A 20,937-nucleotide genomic window follows, 5' to 3' on the forward strand; every position below is an offset into this window, starting at 1 on the left:
ACAGAGGCAGATGCTCAAAGCCAACCATTGGAATGAGTGATGGGTCCCTGATGGAGGAGTTGGAGAAGGGATTGAAGGAGATGAGGGGGTTTGCAGCCCCATGGGGGAAGCAACAGTGTTAACTGGCCAAACACCCTGGAGTTCCTGGGGACTGGACCACCAACTAATGAGTACAGATGGAGGGACCCATGGCTCCGGTCATATATGTGGCAGAGGATGGCCTTGTTGGACATCAGTGGGAGGAGTGACCCTTGGGCCTGAGGGGGGTCAATACCCCACTGTAGGGGAATACCAGGGAGGGAAGGTAAGAGTGGGTGAACACCCTTATAGAAGTAATCGAGGGGGCTAGGATAGGGTGTTATCCAGAGGGGAGACCTGGAAAGGGGATAACATTTGAAATATAAATAAATAAAATATCCAATAAAAGAGTTTAAAAGCCTGTCTTCATTTCTCTCTGCTTCATGCTTGCCATTGAAAGATGTGCTGCCGGCTTCTGGCTTTGGCTGTCATGGCTATTGTGTGCTACCATGCTTCCCACCCCATGATGGACATTTATCCTTGTGGAACTGAAGTCTCAGTAATTCCAATAAAAATGTAACTAACAGATAAAGTCATTTTAGGCATCCAGCCCCCCCCCCCATCCCCAAGAAGCATGGGGCCTTCATAAAAAGAAGACCTTTTGGTGACCACTTTTCTGTGGTGCTAGGATTAGAAACCATGTTAAACATTCTACGACTGAGCTATGCCCCAGGTTTGGTCTCCTGATTACTGCTTAAGAGTTGGTATTACCCACAATCCTCACCCTAAGGATTTGGAAAAAATGTGTATGTTGTATATAGTTAGAGCAAACTGTGGTCAAGGCCAAAATATTAATGCTTACCTTTAACCTTTGTCTTGTGGATAAAGGAGGTAGGCAATTAAGAGTGCTATTTTTCCTTTTTGCATCTTATGGCATATGAAAACATCTACTATAATAACCTTTAAATTAAAACATAGGTATACTTCATTTGCATGGTAAACCTTGTATTTCACGAACAATTTTGTTTTATTCAAATCATGGCCTCCGAGGGAGAAGCATCCCAAATTAAGGCCATTTCAGAGTGAGGGATTAGAATGGGCCATCTCACTTTCATACTTAGCTGTCAAGTGTAAAGAAAAACACTGTTTTAGAAAAATTCCCATTCTGGTTTGTTTATGGTACCATAATGTCTAATGACTATAAACCTTGAAATCATGAAATTACTCACAGCCTGCAATTGAAACTTTATTTCACATCTATTGTTAAATTACACAAAATCAGTGAACGGTTTGTAAAGCTACACCACTGAACAGATGTTTACAGTATGAAATCGTGGGATTTACATGATGATGACAAAAATGTATATTTATAACATTCTCTATATACAGTAATCAGTAGAGACAGAGAAAATGCACTTAATCTCTGCAAACCATGCACACCACAGCAAGAACACTTGTTTTTCTGTAATGAGCTTTTCCACTGGCTCAGACTTCGTCCTGCTTTTCAACACTGTCAGTTTTTAAGAGCAATCATTCTCAATTAAAACTAAAATTACTGAAATACCATAGTGATCTACAGAATATTTCAAGAACACAATATACATCAAATAAGTTCATTCTAAAATACTTTGACTTCAAGATGTGCTTTTAAACTTTCCTTCCAGTTTTTTTTTTTTTTTTTGCTTTTCTTTTTTCCTTGTTTTTTTTTGTTTTTTGGTTTTTTTGTTTTGTTTTGTTTTTTTTTTTTTTAGGTATCATCATTGTCAACACTGCAATACCACAAAACAAAAGCTGTAAATATTGTCACAAAGCTCAGAGTCAGAAAATCCCTTCAGAGACAGATACTCAACTTCTTGTCCAACTTGTGGGATATCATTACAGATGAAACCAAGTCATGCACTTTGGCAGACTATGACAGATGTGACTTTATGATCATACTTCTAAGCATGTCCATCTTGAAAACACTGATACCACTTCAGTTACCTTGTTAGATTGAAAGCCAAGGAATTAATATAAGTTCTTATAGAAGCGTAGCAACAACCACGAGGTGTAAGCTTCAAGCAGCATGATACAACACAGTGTGTATGTAATTCTTCCTTTCTTCAATTTGTAATTGAAAACATTAAAATACTATTCACAGATGGAAACTACAAAACTATCCTTCTCAACTTGTATGTCCCTAACACTTAGCTTTACTGCAAAACATTTTTCATTTTTGATCTTTCACAAACAGACACCTGGTAGAAGTGTTAACCTCAATTATCAAGAGGCAGCTTTCGGTGTTATTGGGTAACTCTGGCTATCTTAATGACTAGTCTACCATTGTCTTTGAGAAAATTTTTGCTCTTATTATTGTGTACAAATCTGTCAATACAAGAAAAAACCATGGGCCAGAAATAGCCAGCCAAACTGGAAACATTACAATAAACAAAATAATTAACAGTTCATATTCAGGTTCAGTTCAATCTGATGAAGAAGAATAACTTCAGCAATATTAAGAGACACATTATCCTGTTTGAGAGTTCTTCTTAAGGTTCTTACTACACAGACATTGATAAGACAATTCTATAGAAAGTCCTGACTTTAGTCCAGGATTAAATACCACAAGAGATTTAGCAACACGCTGTTTAGATGATGAAGAAAATTTCTATACATGGATTATTTGGAATGAGCACAACTCGGAGAAGCCTTAAAGTGAATGCGAAGCAGCGCCAAAAAGATTGAAATTGTTGAAATTACAGTGCCCAGAAACCATCTGGAAACTGGATCTTTCCCTTGGTATTCCATTTGGGAAAAAATGCTTTGTTAATATGAGATATACCCTGTTTAAAACCTTTTAATCAGCAGAAGGTAGAAAAATTCTAAATTTTAAACATCTGTTAAATTACAAGACATGAATCCCGATCTATTTGAAAAGCCATTATTTTTACACAAACCCACCTACATTTAAGTGAGAAATTGTTTACTTTCTACAATTTGGCAAAATTTATCATCAGTTGTTTTTCTGTTTAAATAGGCTCCTTGTTAAAACAAGGAAATGAATGGTTTTGAGTGTCTTTTAGTTCTGTTCATGTTTTTACTTATGCTTCCCTGCGGGGAGGAGGGTGCTTTCAAGATTGGGTTTTAACAGAGTATCCGGAATCATTTAAAGTCTGTTTCTTAGCCATAAGTTTAAACGGCCACATTTCATGTTTTCTTTGTGTCTCCCATTCCTAATTTAAGAACTTCTTAAAATATCTAAACTGCAATTTCTGGTGAGTCTGGTTTGGCTCTTGGATTTCAGAAGCAGTTCATCCCAAAACAGACAATTCAGTTATACACTGAGATTTGTTTTACCCACACACAGTATAACACTGAATCAAAAGGCAACTGTAAAGGCAACGTCTACACTTTTTTTTGAACTTCCAAAATGAAGGAAGCAGGATGTGTTTGGACATTTTCATCTTGTAAGATACACGCCATCTTTTTGGTGATGCTTTAGGAAGCAGTGTGCACAAGCCTTTGAGAGCCAGTTAGCGCCATGTCTCTACGCTGCCTATGTAGTCATTGGTGCCATTGCTGGTGTTATCACTCTGCCCCTGGCCTGAGCCCTGCTTCTGACTTCCCCGGTTCTCCCTCTGGATCAACTTGGGATTTGATCTCTGAGTCAGATTCTGACTCAGATTCTGAGTCAGGTTCTGATTTGGGTTGGGATTTGGATTCTGACTCAGATTCTGACCTGGACTCTGGCTCTGACCCTGACTCTGACTCTGACTCTGACTCTGACTCTGACTCTGGAAATGGGTCTGAAGGAGCCTTCCCTTCAGAAATTTGCGTTGCTCCTGACGCTTCCGCCTGGCATCCTGATGCTCTTTCTGCCTCATGAACTGATACCTTTGCAGAAAGAGGTCTTTAGCATAACTGTATAACTCCATATCCAGAAAATTTAGTCCCTCAATACGTTTTTGGACTTCCTCATTGATCTCAACACTAGAGGCCCTAGTGGTATTATACTGGATAAACGGCGAGATAAAGTTCATGTTGAAGGTCTTCTCAAACAGGTACTGGGTCTTGCGCTGAAACTCAGTGAGGCCAAAGAACGCCATGTGCTTCAGATTGGATTTGGCACTTTCCAGAAGGATTTTATTTCTTTGCTTTTCAGGCATGACAGAGAGGTTGTAGCATCCCACTAGAGTCAGGTCAGATAGCATGCGAACTTGGCGGTTGTTGGCCAGATTATAGGGACAGTCCATGAACTCTTTGAGCGGGCATCCAGACCAGTCGTCACCGGTATAACAGCTTGGCAGTTCTTCAGAGGTTGGGGGCCTTCCATCACAGACATGCAGGGATGCTTTCCATGTTGCTCCTCTCTGAACATGTCTCCATTCGCTCAGATACCGCGACACTGGGTCCCGGAGGATGGTGATATAATGGAAGTTCCTATGGATAAAGCATAAAGGACAACAGTCAGAAGTGTGCCTGACATAAGTACAGTCAGGAAGGTGTGTGGCATAGGTGAAGTTCATGGTCACTAAGGAAGACAACGGAGGAATGACAGTGATCTGGTGGTGGCATCCGTCCTGTGAACTATGTTGCGATCTCCTTTTTATATCCAGGTAGTCTGACCAGATACCTAATTTCCTGACACTGTATCCACAGCAGGCATAAAAAAGCCTCTGGATAACAACCTTGTCATGTTTTCCCTACTTCGTTTTCTTCCCAATGATGTTATTGGCCCAGAATGCAACCCATTTATTTCATATTGTAAAATCCTAAATGTTCATTAAACCAATCATAAAATGGAGACTCAATTGACAGCAGTCTAGTAGATATTTGAACTTACTGGCTGATACAGTCAAACACATACATAGTACATCTACATTGTGGCACACACCCCAGATACATCAAGGTCTGTGTGGTTAGGCATAATCAAAGAGAGAAGTTCTCCCTCAGTTGTTCTTGTGAGACATGAATTGACACTCTTATGTAGACAAAGGATAAGGTCATTGTGAGAGTATGTTTGTGGTAGGAAAACAACAATAAATACCGAGAATTCATTTTTCTTAAAGGAAACTCGGGGAATGGCTCGTAACTTTTCTGATTTTGTCATTTTCATCGGAAGGAATCGTGTATGTTCTCTGATAAGGAACCAGAAAGGACCTTGTTAACTACCTAGCCTATTGAACAAGGCAAGATTTCTCCTAACTCAGACTCATGGCCTTCTAGCGTGTCTCTGTCATGTGGTACCAGTGGTGCTTCATCTGCCTAGAACAATCTTTGTTGACTAGAGGATGATATTTCTTTCAAGTCTAGTTCAAGTGGAAAGCCAAGCCTACTGGCATTCCCCCTTGCCCTGTACTGCCATAACACTTCTATACTTAGACTCTTTCATACAAAATTATAGTTCCTTATTTGTATCTCTACTTACAGTGTTTTCTAGAATGCAGACTCAGTGTTGTGTTTCTATAATTGTTGTACCACACGTTCCAACTTTCTACTTTAGTCTATGTGCCTGATTCAAAACAGAATCTCTGTAGTCCTTTAACTGCTTACTTAAGGAACCATTTCAAGTATGAAGGATGACAGGGCTGGGGACATGCCTCATCACAGAAAAACTCTTGATCATATCACAAATGCCTTATAAATATCACAGGAAGGTATTCTTTATTTTTTTTAAATCACCTTATACATTTTCATGAAATAAACGACCATCAGGCACAGAATCTGAGAGTAGGAATTAAGTGTGGGCCAAGAGTATCCCCATTAATCTCTCTGAACCTATTCTAGAACGTAACTGATGTTATCGCTGAAATACCATCGATGCCACTAAGATGTATCTCTGAAAATACCCATTATTGCAGAGTAGCAAGCAGTTTCTGTTTCTCAGCATTTCTCAGCATCCTTTAGGAATTCAGATAACCACTATATCCATGGAGTCCCTCCTCCCACTCTTACTTTTGCTTTTCAGTCATTCCTGTGTTCATTCAGAAGGTATTTATGGAACCTTTATGCAAACCACAAGGCAAGATTTTAGTGGCAATTACCCTGATTGTTAGGGGGAAAAAAAGAAATGGATTTAACCCAGTGATACATTTGGATTAACCTTTTAACCAGTTTTGGCAGTCATACATTGCAATGGAGACTCCTGGGCAGGGGTGAAGTAGGGGGTAGTTAACCCTCATAATGAAGTCCCCTTAGTGGCCAGCTCACAGCCCTCCTACTCTAATCGTTCTGCTGGTTTAAGTCTATATTGACATCTTTTGGCAAATTTTAGAGTGCACCACAGTGCAAGTTTGTGGCTTTCTCTCTTCCAAGCTTATCCTTTCAGACCAGATAGAGTCAACCACCAGGATGAGTGTCTGGATCATTATTTTAATAGCACTAACCACACATGAAAAGAGTAAAAAAGCATCAAAGAGGGACTGAGATAATACCCTAAAAGTCCCTCATATAACGTATGTGGGAATCCCATAAGCTTCTGTACCAAATGTCTCCTGTATAAAATGAGGACATGAACAGTGGGAGGAGTCTTAATTTCCATACTGCTGCTACACACACACACACACACACACAGAGAGAGAGAGAGAGAGAGAGAGAGAGAGAGAGAGAGAGAGAGAGAGAGAAACTATGTAGATTCAGGTGCCAAAAACTAGAGATTATGTTATTAGCCCCCTCCTTCCAGGGAAAATAGTGTCAGTGACCTAAATGGGCTCAATTGGGAGCAGAATGAGTGGATGGAGTGTACATTGGCCTCTGAACTTAACTTGTGTGATAAAGGTTGGAAAACGAGCAAACATACTACATTGGGGTCCACAATGAGGGCTCAGCTGGTAAAGTGCGCCTTGTAAACATGAGGACATGAATTCAGATCCTCAGAATCCACATAAAAAGCAAAGTGTAGCAATATGTGTTTGTATTTGTGGAGGAGGCAGAACCAGGTGGAATTATGGAATTCACTGGACAGCCAGATGAGACCAATCAATGAGATCCAGATTTACTGAGAGACCCTGTCTCAAAGAAGTCATAAATATTGACTTGTTAACACTCATACCCACATGTGCATGAGTAGCCACATGAACAAACATAAAATAACACCTTGGAGGTTTTTCCAGACTAAGGATCTAGTATGCTTATTTAGTATTCTGACAGAAGAACTTGTAAGGAAATAGCCAATAAGTGACTTAGAGGAAACTAATAAATCCAGAAACATGGATAAGATATATTCTGGGAGTGTGTACTTGGTACCTACTGTGCTCATGTTGTGGAGAAAGACACCAGGGAAGCAGGTAGGGCCATGGTAGAGGAATCTGGGAAACCCAGGACAACATACAGGCTAGCAAATGGAAACAAGAAACAGAATTTGAGGATAGCACTCTGATGACGTCTTTAGGCTTGCCGAAAGGAAGAGCAAGACAAAGGAAGCAGAGACAGAAGGGCATGAACAATGAATGGCACAGAGGCATAAAGCAGCTCGTTTTATGGAAAAATAGTGTGCAGCGAAGGAGACTGGCAGGAACTGGAGAGGGACCAGTAGTCAGGGCCTGGTTGAGACAAAACTTAGGTGTCATAGTATGGGATTCATATGCATCTATCACAGAGGTGGTGACAAACATCAATGGAGAGGGAGAGGGAGCTTAAAGGTGCTTCTTAGGTTTCTGGAGGATAACTTTGAGGACCTGAAGTAGACTCAATGACACATTCAGACAAGCAATCTTGAGTTAGGTGTCTCATGGCAGCATTTATGGACCCAAAGCTTCTCTTTATGCTCTTTGGTTGTCTCCTATTCTCTACTACTTTAAGGTCCTCACCACCCTGTTGTTTACCTCTGAATGTATCCCAATTTATTGGAACATGGCCTCTGGGCATGATCTAATGACTGTCAAGAAGAAGCAGCTTCCCTCATCTTGACACCATTTCTGTTCCTGTGCCCTAAGATCAAATTTCAGTGAGCCTTTTGGAGGCCAGGGCAAACCACTGATGTAGCGCACAAAATTTTTCTGTTTTTCACATACACACGACTTATGTATGTATGTATGTATGTATGTATGTATGTATGCATGTACGTACGTACGTATGTATGTATGTATTTATTTATTTATGTGTATTTGTGCATGACTGCATGCCAGGTGCATACCATAGTGCCTGTATGGAAGTCAGAGGACAATTTTCAAGAGAAGGAGGTAGAAGGATACTTGTACCATATGGACCCTAGGGATCAAACTCATGTCATTAGACTTGGAAGTAAGTGCCTTTACCCACTGAGCTATCTTGCTGGTAGCATAATAGATGGTGGTCAGCCTTGAACTGCTTTGTGCCACAGAGGCATCCTGGGCCTACAGGTGCACTGACATTCATTAACCCAAGAAACTGATGAGGAGTTCTGAAATCCAGTCATCCTGGTTGTTGGTGACCTTGCTTAATTTCTTTCTTTTAAAGGAAACCGAACCCTCTCAAAAAGGCATCTGGAATCTGATTGTATCCCCCAGCACTGCCAGCATACGTTCTTCTTGTTGGCAATGTCTGCATCCAGGCACTGATTAAAATAGAACAAGATGTTTCAGGTCTATGATATTTGCTAGAAATCCCCCCTTTAGGTTGATATAAATCCAACTGGTACTGTGAAACAGACTGGTTTAATTTTCAAAGAGCAAGGCACGCTCATCCCCAGGAAAATCATACACAGTTGGTTTCACTCATTAATAATTGGACAGTATTGTCCTGCCACCAAAGGGGTCACTTAATTAAAATGAACAGGTTTCACATTGTGAAATTGGAGTTATGACTTTCCATCAGTTTCCTGGGTTAATGGAATGCCTGTTTGTCATTCAGTGCATGTGTGTATGCCTGTGGTACTTCTAGTGGCGCAAGGCAGCCCACAGCTGGCCACCTCCTACTTCAAGACAGCTGCCCTCCAGGTGGCCTTGGATTAACCCAATCTTGCCTTGTTTCTTGCTTGTAGCTTTTGAGATAACTGCAGAATGTGCTTGGAATGTAATATTCTGAGATAGGAACTTCGTGAAATAGCCCCAGCCTTCCATTTGTCCTTAGCCTCAGCCTTGCTCCTGTCCTTCCCAAGGAATACATCTTGTAGTTAGGGAGGAACTGCCCACATTTTCTTCCTTCACCCTAGAAGTTCATTGTACTTCTACAATTTGTACACAACACCCATTCTCTTCCAGATATAAAACTGAGGGCTGAATTTGGGATCTTTTACTGTGGTCTAACTGAGCTACACATACTTACTATGTTTTTGAGACAGGGTTTCACTAAGATGCTCAAGCTGGTCTGGAACTTACTACATAGTCCAGACTGACCAGGAACTCAGGATACTCCTGCCTCAACCTCCTTGGTAGTCAGATTACAAGCATGCACTAGCACCACACCTGCCTCCAGCATGCACATTTGAAACCCTGTGCACCCCAGGTAGATTTCTTGGTCTTTGGAAAAGTAGCTCACAATGGATCCTGGCTGCTTTTGGTGTTTGCTGCCAGTTTATGATGAAGAAACTCACTTCACATAATTTGTGTATGGCTATGTTCTGTCTTTTTGGGACTCACCATACTGTGAGCCTGCTCCACATATACAATGGCCTGTCATTGATAAGACATCATAGAGACAAGAGACTCCAATGAAAATTCTGTGTAAGTGGGAAACTCAGGGGTCATCTATAATTCCTCTGCTTCAGGAATTATTTATAGCTGAACAATTCCCTATATCCTGCTGATCCTGAATCTTAGTAGGTCTTTCAAATCCAATTTTTGTGCTACTATCCAGGTGGCAGACCATTATCCCTTCTCTACTAGATCACTGCTACAGCCACATCTCAGGCTACTTTTATGCATCCAGTCCCATGCCATTTCCATAACTTCACAATATCTCTGACCTGTCTTTCTGCAGTAAGTCCTTTCTATAATGCACTCTAAAGGGGATAAAAGCCCAGGTCTTCTGCATTACACATAACCACTAGAAGCCCACCTTTCTTTTTGTCCAGTCTAATCTCCAACAAGCATACCCTTCACTATGGTAACTCAGGGGTATTGACAGTTGAAAAAATATGTTTTGACAGGTACAACTAGAAGGAGCAGTTAGGATTGGGTTTCAATGGGTCAAATCTATAATCTCACTAAGCATTCTACAAGGTCAAGCACTGTATGACAAAGAATCATTCATCCCCCAAATGGCAATAGTTGAGAAATTCTCTTCTATATATTTTATGCTCCAAGGATATAAAACACTTTTCATTGTTCAAGTTTATCATAGTCAACAATTCTACAAGGCCCCTGCCTTTGTATGTAGTGCACCCACTCATTCAGATGGCATGGACTTGTCCTTCATAAACCACCTTTTAAAAAGCCAACAACAACAACCGCTTTAAAACTCAACTCAAAGGTTTTCTCCTTCATGAAACCTTTCAGGACAAAACAAGCTCCCTGCTTCTGTCCTGGTTGTCCTGGGAAGCTCCTATTGGAACATTCACTACAATATGCTATGATTGTCTAGTGATTTTACTGCCTCCCCCTTTGCAGGGTAGAGACTATGTATTGTTTATCAATATGAGCTCCTCTGGGCCTAGCATAATGTCTGACATAAAGTAAGTGATTAATGAAAGAGTATCGAATGAAGGCAGCCAAAGCAACAAAGCTTGTGAGTTAGGAGGTTAACAAGAAAATGTGTTCTTGTAGGCCTAGATATTGAAAAGCCACTAGATGTCACTATTTAGTAGCAGATACACCATTTTGTACTGGTGATGGAGCATTTAAGATCCAGTTATATTCAGCGGCTCTACCTGACTTCTCATGCAGTAAGCCACTTTAAAAGGAAGTTGGGAAGATCACAGATATTAAAATGTAAGCCAATAAAAAAGCAACAACCACAGTTTCCTTCTTGTTTTGCTATTCACTTATCCTGCAATAAGAGCCTAAGTTGTGAGTTACAGAAGCTTGGAATTGTCACAGCAAGAAGAAGAAACCACTGCAGCGGTGAATCATCTCATCCAAGCCCTCCAGTTTAGATGAACAGGAAGCTGAGGCCTTGACAGAGATATGGCCTTATCCAGAAGCCACAAGTTGCTGAGAGCAACTGACATTCAACTGACCTTTAAAGAACTCACTAACCCCAAATAAGGAGAAAGGTCTGGCTGTTGAGAATGGGTACTTCCTTATCATAGGCTCACAGCTAGGAGTCCTTTGTGCCTATCACTTATGGATTAAGAAATAGAGATTGAGAAGAACAACATAAACCAAGGTCATTTCTCAAGTTATTTTTTCTGTTCTAGTTCTGAGACAAAACCCCAGGATTTTCAGCTTTGAGAAGAACTGAAAGGAGTGGTTTCAAATGTGAGGACCTAGCACCACCACCAACATGTTCTTAGGCAGTAGTTCTCAACCTTTCTAACTCTGTAACCCTTTACTAGAGTTCCTTATGTTGTGGTGACCCCCAACTACATTATTTTTGTTGCTACCTCATAACTGTAATTTTGCTACTGTTCAGAATCATAATGTAAATATCTGATATGCAGGATATCTGAAATTCGACCCCAGTGAAAGGGTCTTTCTGCCCCCCCACCCCCCAAAGGAGTCATGACCCACAGGTAGAGAACCACTGCTCTAGGCACTTTTTGACTTCTCCACTATTCTAAAACCTGGGTCTCAGGGCTCTGGAACCTATGCTATTAGTGAGTTCTCTTGGAGCTGACACAATGGAACTAGGAATGTCTGGCCTAAGTGTGGTGTCATCAACCAGAAGTCTTACCAACCAAGTGAAGCCCTAAGAGAAAGAATGCCCTAGCTTCTTCTGGTTAGAGAATCTCTGGGGATGCTCATTTCTGTCCGGAGCTACCCAGGGACCATTCTCTGCACAAAGTTCTGAGTATCAAGCTGTAAACATTGGCTTTTCTTGGAGGTTACTGCTTCACAAAAGGCCATCATAAGATTTTTCTACACAGGCCATAGAGGAAATAAATATCAAAGCCAGTTTTTTTTTTTTTTTAAGTGGAAGAAGGCCAGCAAACTCATAGCAGTTAAGGTCATAGGATTGATCAATAAAAAGTTAATTTAAGAAAGGAAACAGTTTCTTAAGCCAAATCAATAAGAGCAAAATTTTATTATACCTATAGCTTGCTTCTGAAATTTTTCCTGAAAGTTCAACCTTTCCACACCTTCCCTTGGTTTTAGAATAATGAAGAGTGATAGAAAACCAGGAATTGTAGTTGGTGGTCCAGAGTAAACTGAACAGACGGTAGGGGGTATACATGTGAATGAGTCATTAATGCTGAAAATCTGGTCCCCATCCTCAGCTAAAATGTTCTAAAGTAAGTGCTTTGATCCTCTCAGTGCAAGTAAATAACAGAGTCCAAGCAAGCAGGATGACTTTCAGTTCAAACAACATTAATATGTAAGTCTAGGCTAAATAAAAGTGCAGTAAATTGAATTAAAAGCAAATACGCCTCTGATGGGACTAGCAGTTGCTGTTTGAATTGATTTTTTTGTGTGCCTCATATATTGGCAGTCCCCAAAGAGGAGTTCCATAAGTGCTGTGATCAGCAGTGGCAGCAGCCTCATTAAAGAAGAGTGGGGCTTCGCAAGGGGACTACTTTGAAGCGGGTGGACGCTCATTCAGATGTTCCGGTTTTGGTACATTTGCCACAACAGTCTTGTGGCTTCATAGTCAAGCTTCTTCTAGTGAAAAGAGTGAGCCATCACATTTGCAGATAGTGAGCTGCGCAGGGCATTGACACCCATGATTTCATTTCATTGTCTTCCCAGCACTGGAAGTCTCAAATGATGTGGATGTTGAACCTCTGTCTACTTTACCCTTTCAAGTTAATACTCTGCTCATCATTTGGCTTGGTTCACCCAGGAATCCAATTGGGATGGGACCAATTCTTAGGGACTCACAGAGCTATAGGATGACCAAAACTTACTATGGTCACTCAAGGGAGCCATCTATTGAACAAAAAACTAATAGGCTGAAAGGAATAGGTTGAAGGTCTCATTCCCACAAAATAAGTTAAGTTGTTTTTGTCAAAGATGGAACTCACATATTATAGTAATGCAAAATTAAAATGCAGCCTAGGCATGCATTGTACTATACTATTTATGTTAGTATAGCATACTCTATGACACCTAGACATCAACAAATATTCTTTTTTTCCATATTTTTTATTGGATATTATGCTTACATTTCAGATTTTATCCCCTCACCCCATTGCCTACACCACCCAGGAACCCCCTATCCCATCCCCCTCCTGCCTCCACAAGGGTGTGCCCCTACCTACCCCCCTCTTCCCTCCCCATCCTCGAATTCCTCCCTTTCGGTGTTCAGCCTTCATAGAACCAATGGCACATGTCTCAAGACATTTCCCAGTCTTTAAGAAACATATGGCTGTGTTCTGCTCTTCTTGGAGAGGTTTTAGCTGTTCTTTATCCAAGAGAATAGTTCTCTGTGTATAAAGTAACATTTTAACAAATTGATCTCCCATCTCTGGCTAATTAGCAGTGAGCCTATCTACCTGTGATATGGGAAACCTCATCAGAACACAAATGCCCTTCACTAAAACTGAAGTGTGGTGACATATTTTACAGAGCAAACAGCGATTCAACTTTTTTCATTTACAGAGAAGAAAGACTTCTAATATGTCTAAACTCAAATTCAGGATGGCATTCTTCACATAATCTGTCATGGGGGTACTAACACTTTTAAAAAGTAGTTCCCCTCTTTCCCGAAGTCCCACAGGTTCCAAAAAGAACATCATTTTGCAACCAGTGAGAAAACATGTTTTTTTTTTTTTAAACTAGACATAAAATTCCAAGTTTTATGACCCATGCTCACCAGTCTTTACCCAGAATGCACTCAATTGCTTGGCATCATGAGTTTAAGATGAGGATATTCAGCCATAAGGTTCAAGTTAGCCATCCTTCAAAATCACAGAGCCAGATCCTGGTTATCTGGCAGTTATATAGAAGCCCTGAGCCCAAACTCTTGTACAGGTTCAGTTGCCATAGACCAGGAACAAAATCAGCCTGCTAAGGGAAAGGACACCTGAAATAGGAATCAGTTGGCTATGACAGGTTATTAAATGACTGGAACTAATACCACAAGTTTTGTGGTCCCACTATGAACCCTTAGGAATAGGATCCAAAGCAGATGTTCACGTGTTGCCACCAGTCAAAGATAGTTGATATATCTAGGTTAGGTATTGGGTTACACTTCTGATTGAGTGCTACCAAACTTACAAAGCCTTTGATTAACATTTTTAAAAATGTATAAAAGCAAAAAGGAAACGGGAGCATAGGATAGGGGTTTTCTAGGGAGGGCAAATGGGGAAAGGGGGTGGAATCTGAAATGTAAATAAAATAGCCAATAAAAATAAATAAAAAAAGGAATAGGATCCAAGCCTTTCAGACCTACAGGGCTTTGGGGTTGGAGTATTATATATGTATGTATGTATGTATGTATGTATGTATACCAGTCTAACTCAAGCCTTTAATAGTCTGTTCTCTTTGCCATATCCAAATTGTGAGAATCGCAGAGGCTCATGAACTCACCTCTTTCAGGACTGCCACAATGGCACAGAATCAAGTCATGGCCCTTTCACATGGGAAGTAGTCAATAAATATTTAGTGAAATTTTAAACTGGCTGCAGCCAGTCCCACTCATTTGCCCAGGGCCTGCTGTATACACGCTGTCATGCAAGCAGGCACTTCCTCCAGTGTTCTTTTGCAGAAATCATTAGAGGAAACCTAGAAAAATACTTCCTCTCAACAGTGTGCTCATTTCCAGAACAGTACAGGGGAAAAGTTTCTCCTAAATGAAGGCTGCCCTTCTTGTGCCCGGGGTTGATGTTAATGAGTTCCAGTATTGTTTTAAGGTGCTAAGAAAAGTGAAGTGCAAACTTTGGCTTTAGTGGGGGAGATACAGACCTTCTTAACCATTTCAACTGGAAAGAATTAGAACCATTCAGAATCTCAAGGGCGGGATGGGCCATGCAACTTATCCCTGCAGAGAGGTTTTTAAGTTATTCCAGCTGCCAAAGGCACACATACTAAAGAACAGGGCTATACTGCATATATGTGCAAATCAACATTAGTATAGTAACACTGTCTTCATGGTGACAATACAGAGAAAGAAAACCTGTTAGTCTGCCATCTAACCTTTTTACCTAAGAATCCAACAGCAAACTGGTGTGAATACAGGAGAAGAGAGAGACTGAATATGTCAAGCTCCTGCTTTGGCAGATGTTATCTTTAGAGTTAGGTTAGCGTGGGAAGCCTGTAAGAGGGCTATATGATCTGTATAATAGAGATCTATCTTTTATGTAGATAAAGGAGCATGGACCGCCATGTTCCCCTTTTAAGGTAAAAAAAAAGGGGGATGAGTGTCATAATCGGTGGGGCAGTATTGGGAAGCCAAGGGCTGAGTGCCCTCACCATCCCTTTCCCATGCACAATATGCTAAAGCCAGTAGCAATTCTACATCAAAATAAAATGTCTGGACTCCTAGAGAAAGACATTTCAGGCCCAACACATTTCAGATTGAGTAAATTTATAGTGCATGAAATCTAACAGCAATGTATACTGTAAGATATAAATCATGGGTTGTTTTCTTTTTTTTTTTTTTTTTGTGACCATGTAAACAACCCACAATTTTTGACAGAGTAGAAAGTTTAAAAACCGGCAAGTTATAAACCCCAACATGTGTACAAGAGAGCATCACTTTGTAGGAAAGTTGCAGGGCCAAGCTATTTTGTTGTGCTGTGGAGCAGTTCTCTCAGGGCATTGCCTTAGAATGTCCCACATACTAGTCTCTGCGGACTCATCTGTGCTCTGTAGATAGTGCAAGCTATGTCTTGTATGTAGAACTGGCCATCTGATTAAAGGCAGAAGCCATCCCTAGGTGTAGATGACAAATCTGTATTTTGCTCAGAATCTTGGCAGGCCTCTTACAGGCTCCTTAGCCCAAACACTTGAGTAATGAGATGCCAAGACTCTGAGGACCTGCCAAGGTTGCACATTCAGTCTGCGACAGAGCTATAACCCCCAACCAAGTCTCCAACTCCTTGCTCAGATTTTAAAATTGTTGTATTTTAAATTATTTATTATTATAATTACTAGCACTACTCTGCTATTTAGATAGCATGATCACGTGACTGGCAAACAGAAATCAGCTTTGCACAAAGACAGCTCCTCTGCTGGGTGGGAGTTCACTTCTTTTCACTGCATGATCTCAGAGCCAGAAAAGAGGCTCAGAGCCAATGGAGAGAAACATCTGATCCTGAGTTCTCAGCTGAAGGCATATACTACAGGGAATACCCTCCTTGCGGTTTTTTCATTCAATACTGACAACTGACCATGTGCCAATGGGAAGAAGCTGCATTCGCTGCTGTGATATTTGTTACACTTACAGGGCAGGGCTTCCTTTCCTCACATTGTCTTTCTTACTGGATCTGAGGTTCATTCTCAGAGATGGTGACTTAAAGTGGATTGGAGGCCACAGATGATTATTCTGGATGACATCCTCTTGCCTGAATTGGTGGCCCACAAAGACTGGCTGAAGAAAATCTACTGCTATTAGTCTGTAAGAGGAGAGAGGGAGGTGTAAAGGGATGGAGGGAGGGCAATGAGCCCAGTGGTCTGGTTAATAAACGTTAGACATTTCTTTGATTATTCAGCCTTTAGGAATACTACAGGGTGCCATACTTGAGGAATAGTTGATGAACTTTCTACCAGGAAACGTTGCAATTTCCCAGGATGTTCCTTTTAGTTTTCTCCTACCTGCTCTATCCACCAGAACTCATTGGCTCTGAGTCCAAATCAGGCAAACCCTGCTCTTCCACTACCAGCCTGCCTCTGGCTACAGTACCTTACTCTCCTGGCCCCAATGCCAGTACTTCCCCAGCAGCAGAGAATGTAACAATCATAATGATACCTGAATCGGGGGTGGGGTGGGGTAAAGGCTGTTTCTTTCCCAGTTCTCACTGAGGCCTGAAGTCCTCTACCTGTAGTTGATGTTTCTCCTTGTCCTGTACTGTCAGCAGGTCTTCTTCACATTAGTTGAGCCTTCCTATCTGGTCTTCTCTCTGTCTCTCTGCCACCTCCCTCCCCTTTTTTGTTTAAACTGCTCAAACCTCAAGTGTGGGAGGAAAAGAATTAATACCTTTGACCTAGTTAACAGCACCAGACAATTTATGTGAGAAAGTAGCATCCCTAAAAGGGCAATACCATGCCTGTTTCGCTTAGTACGGAGAGTTCAAGAGGGACAGAGGCCTTCCTGGAGCCACGGCCTGCAGGTAGCTGGTTACTGTGTACAGAGAAAGGCTGCCTCGATAGTCAGCATCAAGAGGCCTTTTCCTTTCTGCTCAAAGAAAGCAAAGGAATTTGAAATGAGGCCATTTGGTGACAGTTTGATCACATCCCTCCCCTCTCTCCTTTTCAGAATCATGAATCAGTCATGAACACAGTAAGTTAAAGCAAGGTTTGATTTCCCTAGGGCTATTTTTGAAGTTCTGTTGTTCCCCTTTTCCACCTCCTTCCATGTAACATTCATGAGTCAAGGTGTGGGGAGAACACACCAACCTTCACCTTTGAAGTGGAAACAATGTACTGACAGTTGATATATGGGCAGGTAGGCTGTGGAGAGGCTGGGGTTGCTGCCTTTCAGCATACCAAACTGTTCAGGTGATGAGGCCATTTCTGCTGACATGCTCTACTAGAAAACTTGGTATTTTTTGGTTAATTTGTGAAGATTAAAGTGTTATTGCCCCATACCTTTCTAAAGGCACCACACCCTCTTTTGCCTTTTGTCCTAAAAGAGATCTTTTAACACACTTGCCTTCACTCTCATTATATCCCCGCGGCATGCCTGTAAAATAGACAGGTCTAACCCAGTCCACAAACATAGAAATTAGTGCACAGAAAGGTGAAAGGCCACATACCTAGTAAGTGATCAAGTTGCATATGCCTTAAACCCATGTCTAGACATCCAGACTCATTCTGCTTATCCCATGCCACTTTGCTTCTTTTTAGAATGAAAGGAATTTGGTGGGACATAGAATTCTGCAACTCTTAACAGCATAAGAAACCAAAGCCAGCCTTGCAGTGTGGTATGATTTCAAGGGTGCAGGCAAACAGAGTCCCTCCATCTCTTAGTAATCAGAAGTCCATAATACAAGATTTATGGCTTTTGTTTAAGTATCTGCCAGGTGAGCATGCCCGCATGCATGTGTGTGCATGTGCGTGTTTTGGTGAGAATTATAGGGAATAAGAAGTGGAGAGTCATAAGGTATCAAGACTTACCATTTGCATAGAAGAACAACCTGCAAAATGACAGCCAGCCTATCCTATGAGCCTACAATTAGATCCCACATTGAGATGAGACGTGTTAGGATAGAGAAGGAGGTATATGAGACATGCATACTACAAAGCACCAGGTTTAGAGGAAAGAAAAAAAGCAGGTGAGAAGGAACAGTAAGGACCCAGATGAATTATATACTAGAGCTGAGAACCTATCAGAGATCTCTGGTTTAAAATACACCTGATATGCAGAAGAGAGATATGGAGACCAGCGAGAGTGAAGAAGGAGAAACCGGGATAAATAAGAGCAAGGTACAATAATGAACTTTGTGCACCAGCTAAACGTAATAATACATCACCTGCATGTGAAATTACAGCTGCAAAGGGTGACACCCAAGGCTTTGCAAAAAAAAAAAAAAAAAAAAAAAAAAAGAAAGAAAGAAAGAAAGAAAGAAAGAAAGAACAAAAAAGAAAAAAAGAAAAAAAAAGGCAGAATATTGCCAATGCCTTTGATTGCTAAGTTACTAGTTTGGTCTTTTCTTCTGTCTCAGTGCTGCTTCCCTGTGTGTGGAATCACACACACTAAGCACTCCGACCTCCTGCTGCCTCCCAGCACTTGGCCACCAAGAGCTTTGCTCATGTGCTTTTCTCCAGTTACAACAGGGTCTGTTTTCTCTGTGTCTAAATAGCTTATAGGCAACCCAGAGGAGATGAGTTTAAGAAGTGTCTATAGATTCCCCAAGCCACGTGGTCAAAGTCCTTTATATAAACTGGTGTGTGGGGGCACATCCACCCCATGCACATCCTCCCATATAGGTGAATCATCTCTAGATTACTTATATGTCCAAACGAAATTCAAACACGATGCCAATGCTATGGTAGTAATTCTTAACATCTTACTCTTTAGGGATGAGTTCCATGTAAAAATATCTACAGGTATTCAGGACAGTCACAATGTTTGCCCAAATAATTTTCCTTTAGAGTTAGGTGAACCTACAGATATTGATGCCGTGAATATAGAGCACCAACTCTACTGTCTTCAGATGGTTTCTTTCCTTCTGATATTTACAGCTGAAACCACGATGTATTCCTACAAACCTCCAGAAATGAGTGCCTAGACATTCTTTAGAGCAGTGTTTCTCAAACCTGGGGGTCATGACCCCCAGAGAAGTTGGATATTATATTATGATTCATAACAGTAGCAAAATTACAGTTATGAAGTGGCAACAAAAGTACTTTTATGATGGGGGAGGGGGATCACCACAGCATGAGAAACTGTAGTAAAGGGTCGCAGTATCAGGAAGGTTGAGAAGCACTGCTTTAGAAGATGTTGCTCATCTGACTTTGTAATTCGTGTCTGAGGTCTGCAAAGTCGTGGGCACTTGACATGAAGAGAGCAGGCCTTGTAGACCCAGAATCATGCAGTCAATCCAAGCACTGACAAATGCTTTGTATTTGAGTCTTTGGGGGTAGAATACCCTGGAGGCAAGTTCTAGAGTACATTTCTTAATGTCTCTAAACTTAGCTCTCCTCCTCTGAAAGCATCTACTTAACAGAACTGTGATGCTTCAATGGGATAGCCTACGTAAATAGCTTACCAAAGTACAAGACACCTGGTACTGGTGTATGTATGTATATATGGTGTATGTATGGTTTGGAATTACCAACCATAAAATATTCCCTAGACTCTTACTAGTGTATCACTTTGCTCTTAATGAAATGTCAGCCCTATCAGGCTCCCTTTAACCATAGCCAACTAAGCCATTATTCTAGAAGCAAAGGGAATCACACTAGCAAGGCCTTTGGACAAGAAGCTGTTAAATGGCCTGACTCCTGATATATTTACAGTGGTGTTTGCTCCTTAAAACGCAAGGAAAGACAGGAACTGATTTCAACTTGAATTTGATATTTTCGTGCCCCACACACTGAATGCCACCAAAGCCTCCACTCCCCGAACAGCGGTTTGTGGAGATGGAATAGCGGCAGTTTTTCATTTTCCAGAGTCCACTCACCCTTCCAAGAATCTCAATGCCTCATTGATTCATAATACAGTGCATAAAGATTTCATTTTTCCTGCCCACAGTGATACATTATGGAGGCAATCTGTTTTGCCACTGAAAAGTTTGCTTAGTAGAAAAATTTGGAGTTTTGACATTCAGGAAATTACAGTCATCTGTAAAACACGATTGATATGCCAAGGCTAACATTTTCATTGCACTCTTGGAGCTAGAATAACTATGATAAAATATGTGTTACCCTCCACACATTTCAGGATCTTTTAAGGAAACATTACTTAGCACTGGGAACCTGCCTCCCTGGGCTCTGGGATTACAATGGCTGTGCTGATAAGATGGGAGCAGTTGACTGCCATTGCCATGACAATGACTGGTCCCATGATCCATCTTGGTTCTGGGCTGATCACTGGAGTTGTTTGTTCCTATGCTGCCAAGGTAAAGCTATGAGAGGGAATTCTTTGAGAATTTAACACACACACACACACACACACACACACACACACACACACACACCATTTTGGAATTGCCAAGCAGCTGCCAAAGTTACAGGTATAGGTCAGATAGAACTGGAAGCTGAAGGACTACAAAAGCATATCTGCCTATGACCTCAACTGTGCTCATCCTTTAGAAGCTGG

General features: G+C 41.1%; 1 protein-coding gene across 3 annotated transcripts in view; it reads right to left on the reverse strand.

The window, feature by feature from the left end:
* Positions 1–1,243: 1,243 nt before the first annotated feature.
* The window catches only part of Hs6st2 (heparan sulfate 6-O-sulfotransferase 2), a 272,231-nt gene continuing 252,537 nt past the window's right edge, over positions 1,244–20,937 (reverse strand). Inside the window, exon 4 of one of the 3 annotated variants that reach the window (XM_076918155.1) lies at positions 1,244–4,437. In XM_076918155.1, the coding sequence (XP_076774270.1) occupies positions 3,531–4,437 (907 nt within the window). In that variant the 3' untranslated portion in view covers positions 1,244–3,530. The remainder of the gene's footprint in view (positions 4,438–20,937) is intronic. The other 2 variants (XM_034485277.2, XM_034485278.2) reach the window with 2 other exon arrangements.

This window comes from Arvicanthis niloticus, chromosome X (genome assembly GCF_011762505.2).
Source record: "Arvicanthis niloticus isolate mArvNil1 chromosome X, mArvNil1.pat.X, whole genome shotgun sequence".
In the NCBI taxonomy this organism is placed as follows: Eukaryota; Metazoa; Chordata; class Mammalia; order Rodentia; family Muridae; genus Arvicanthis; species Arvicanthis niloticus.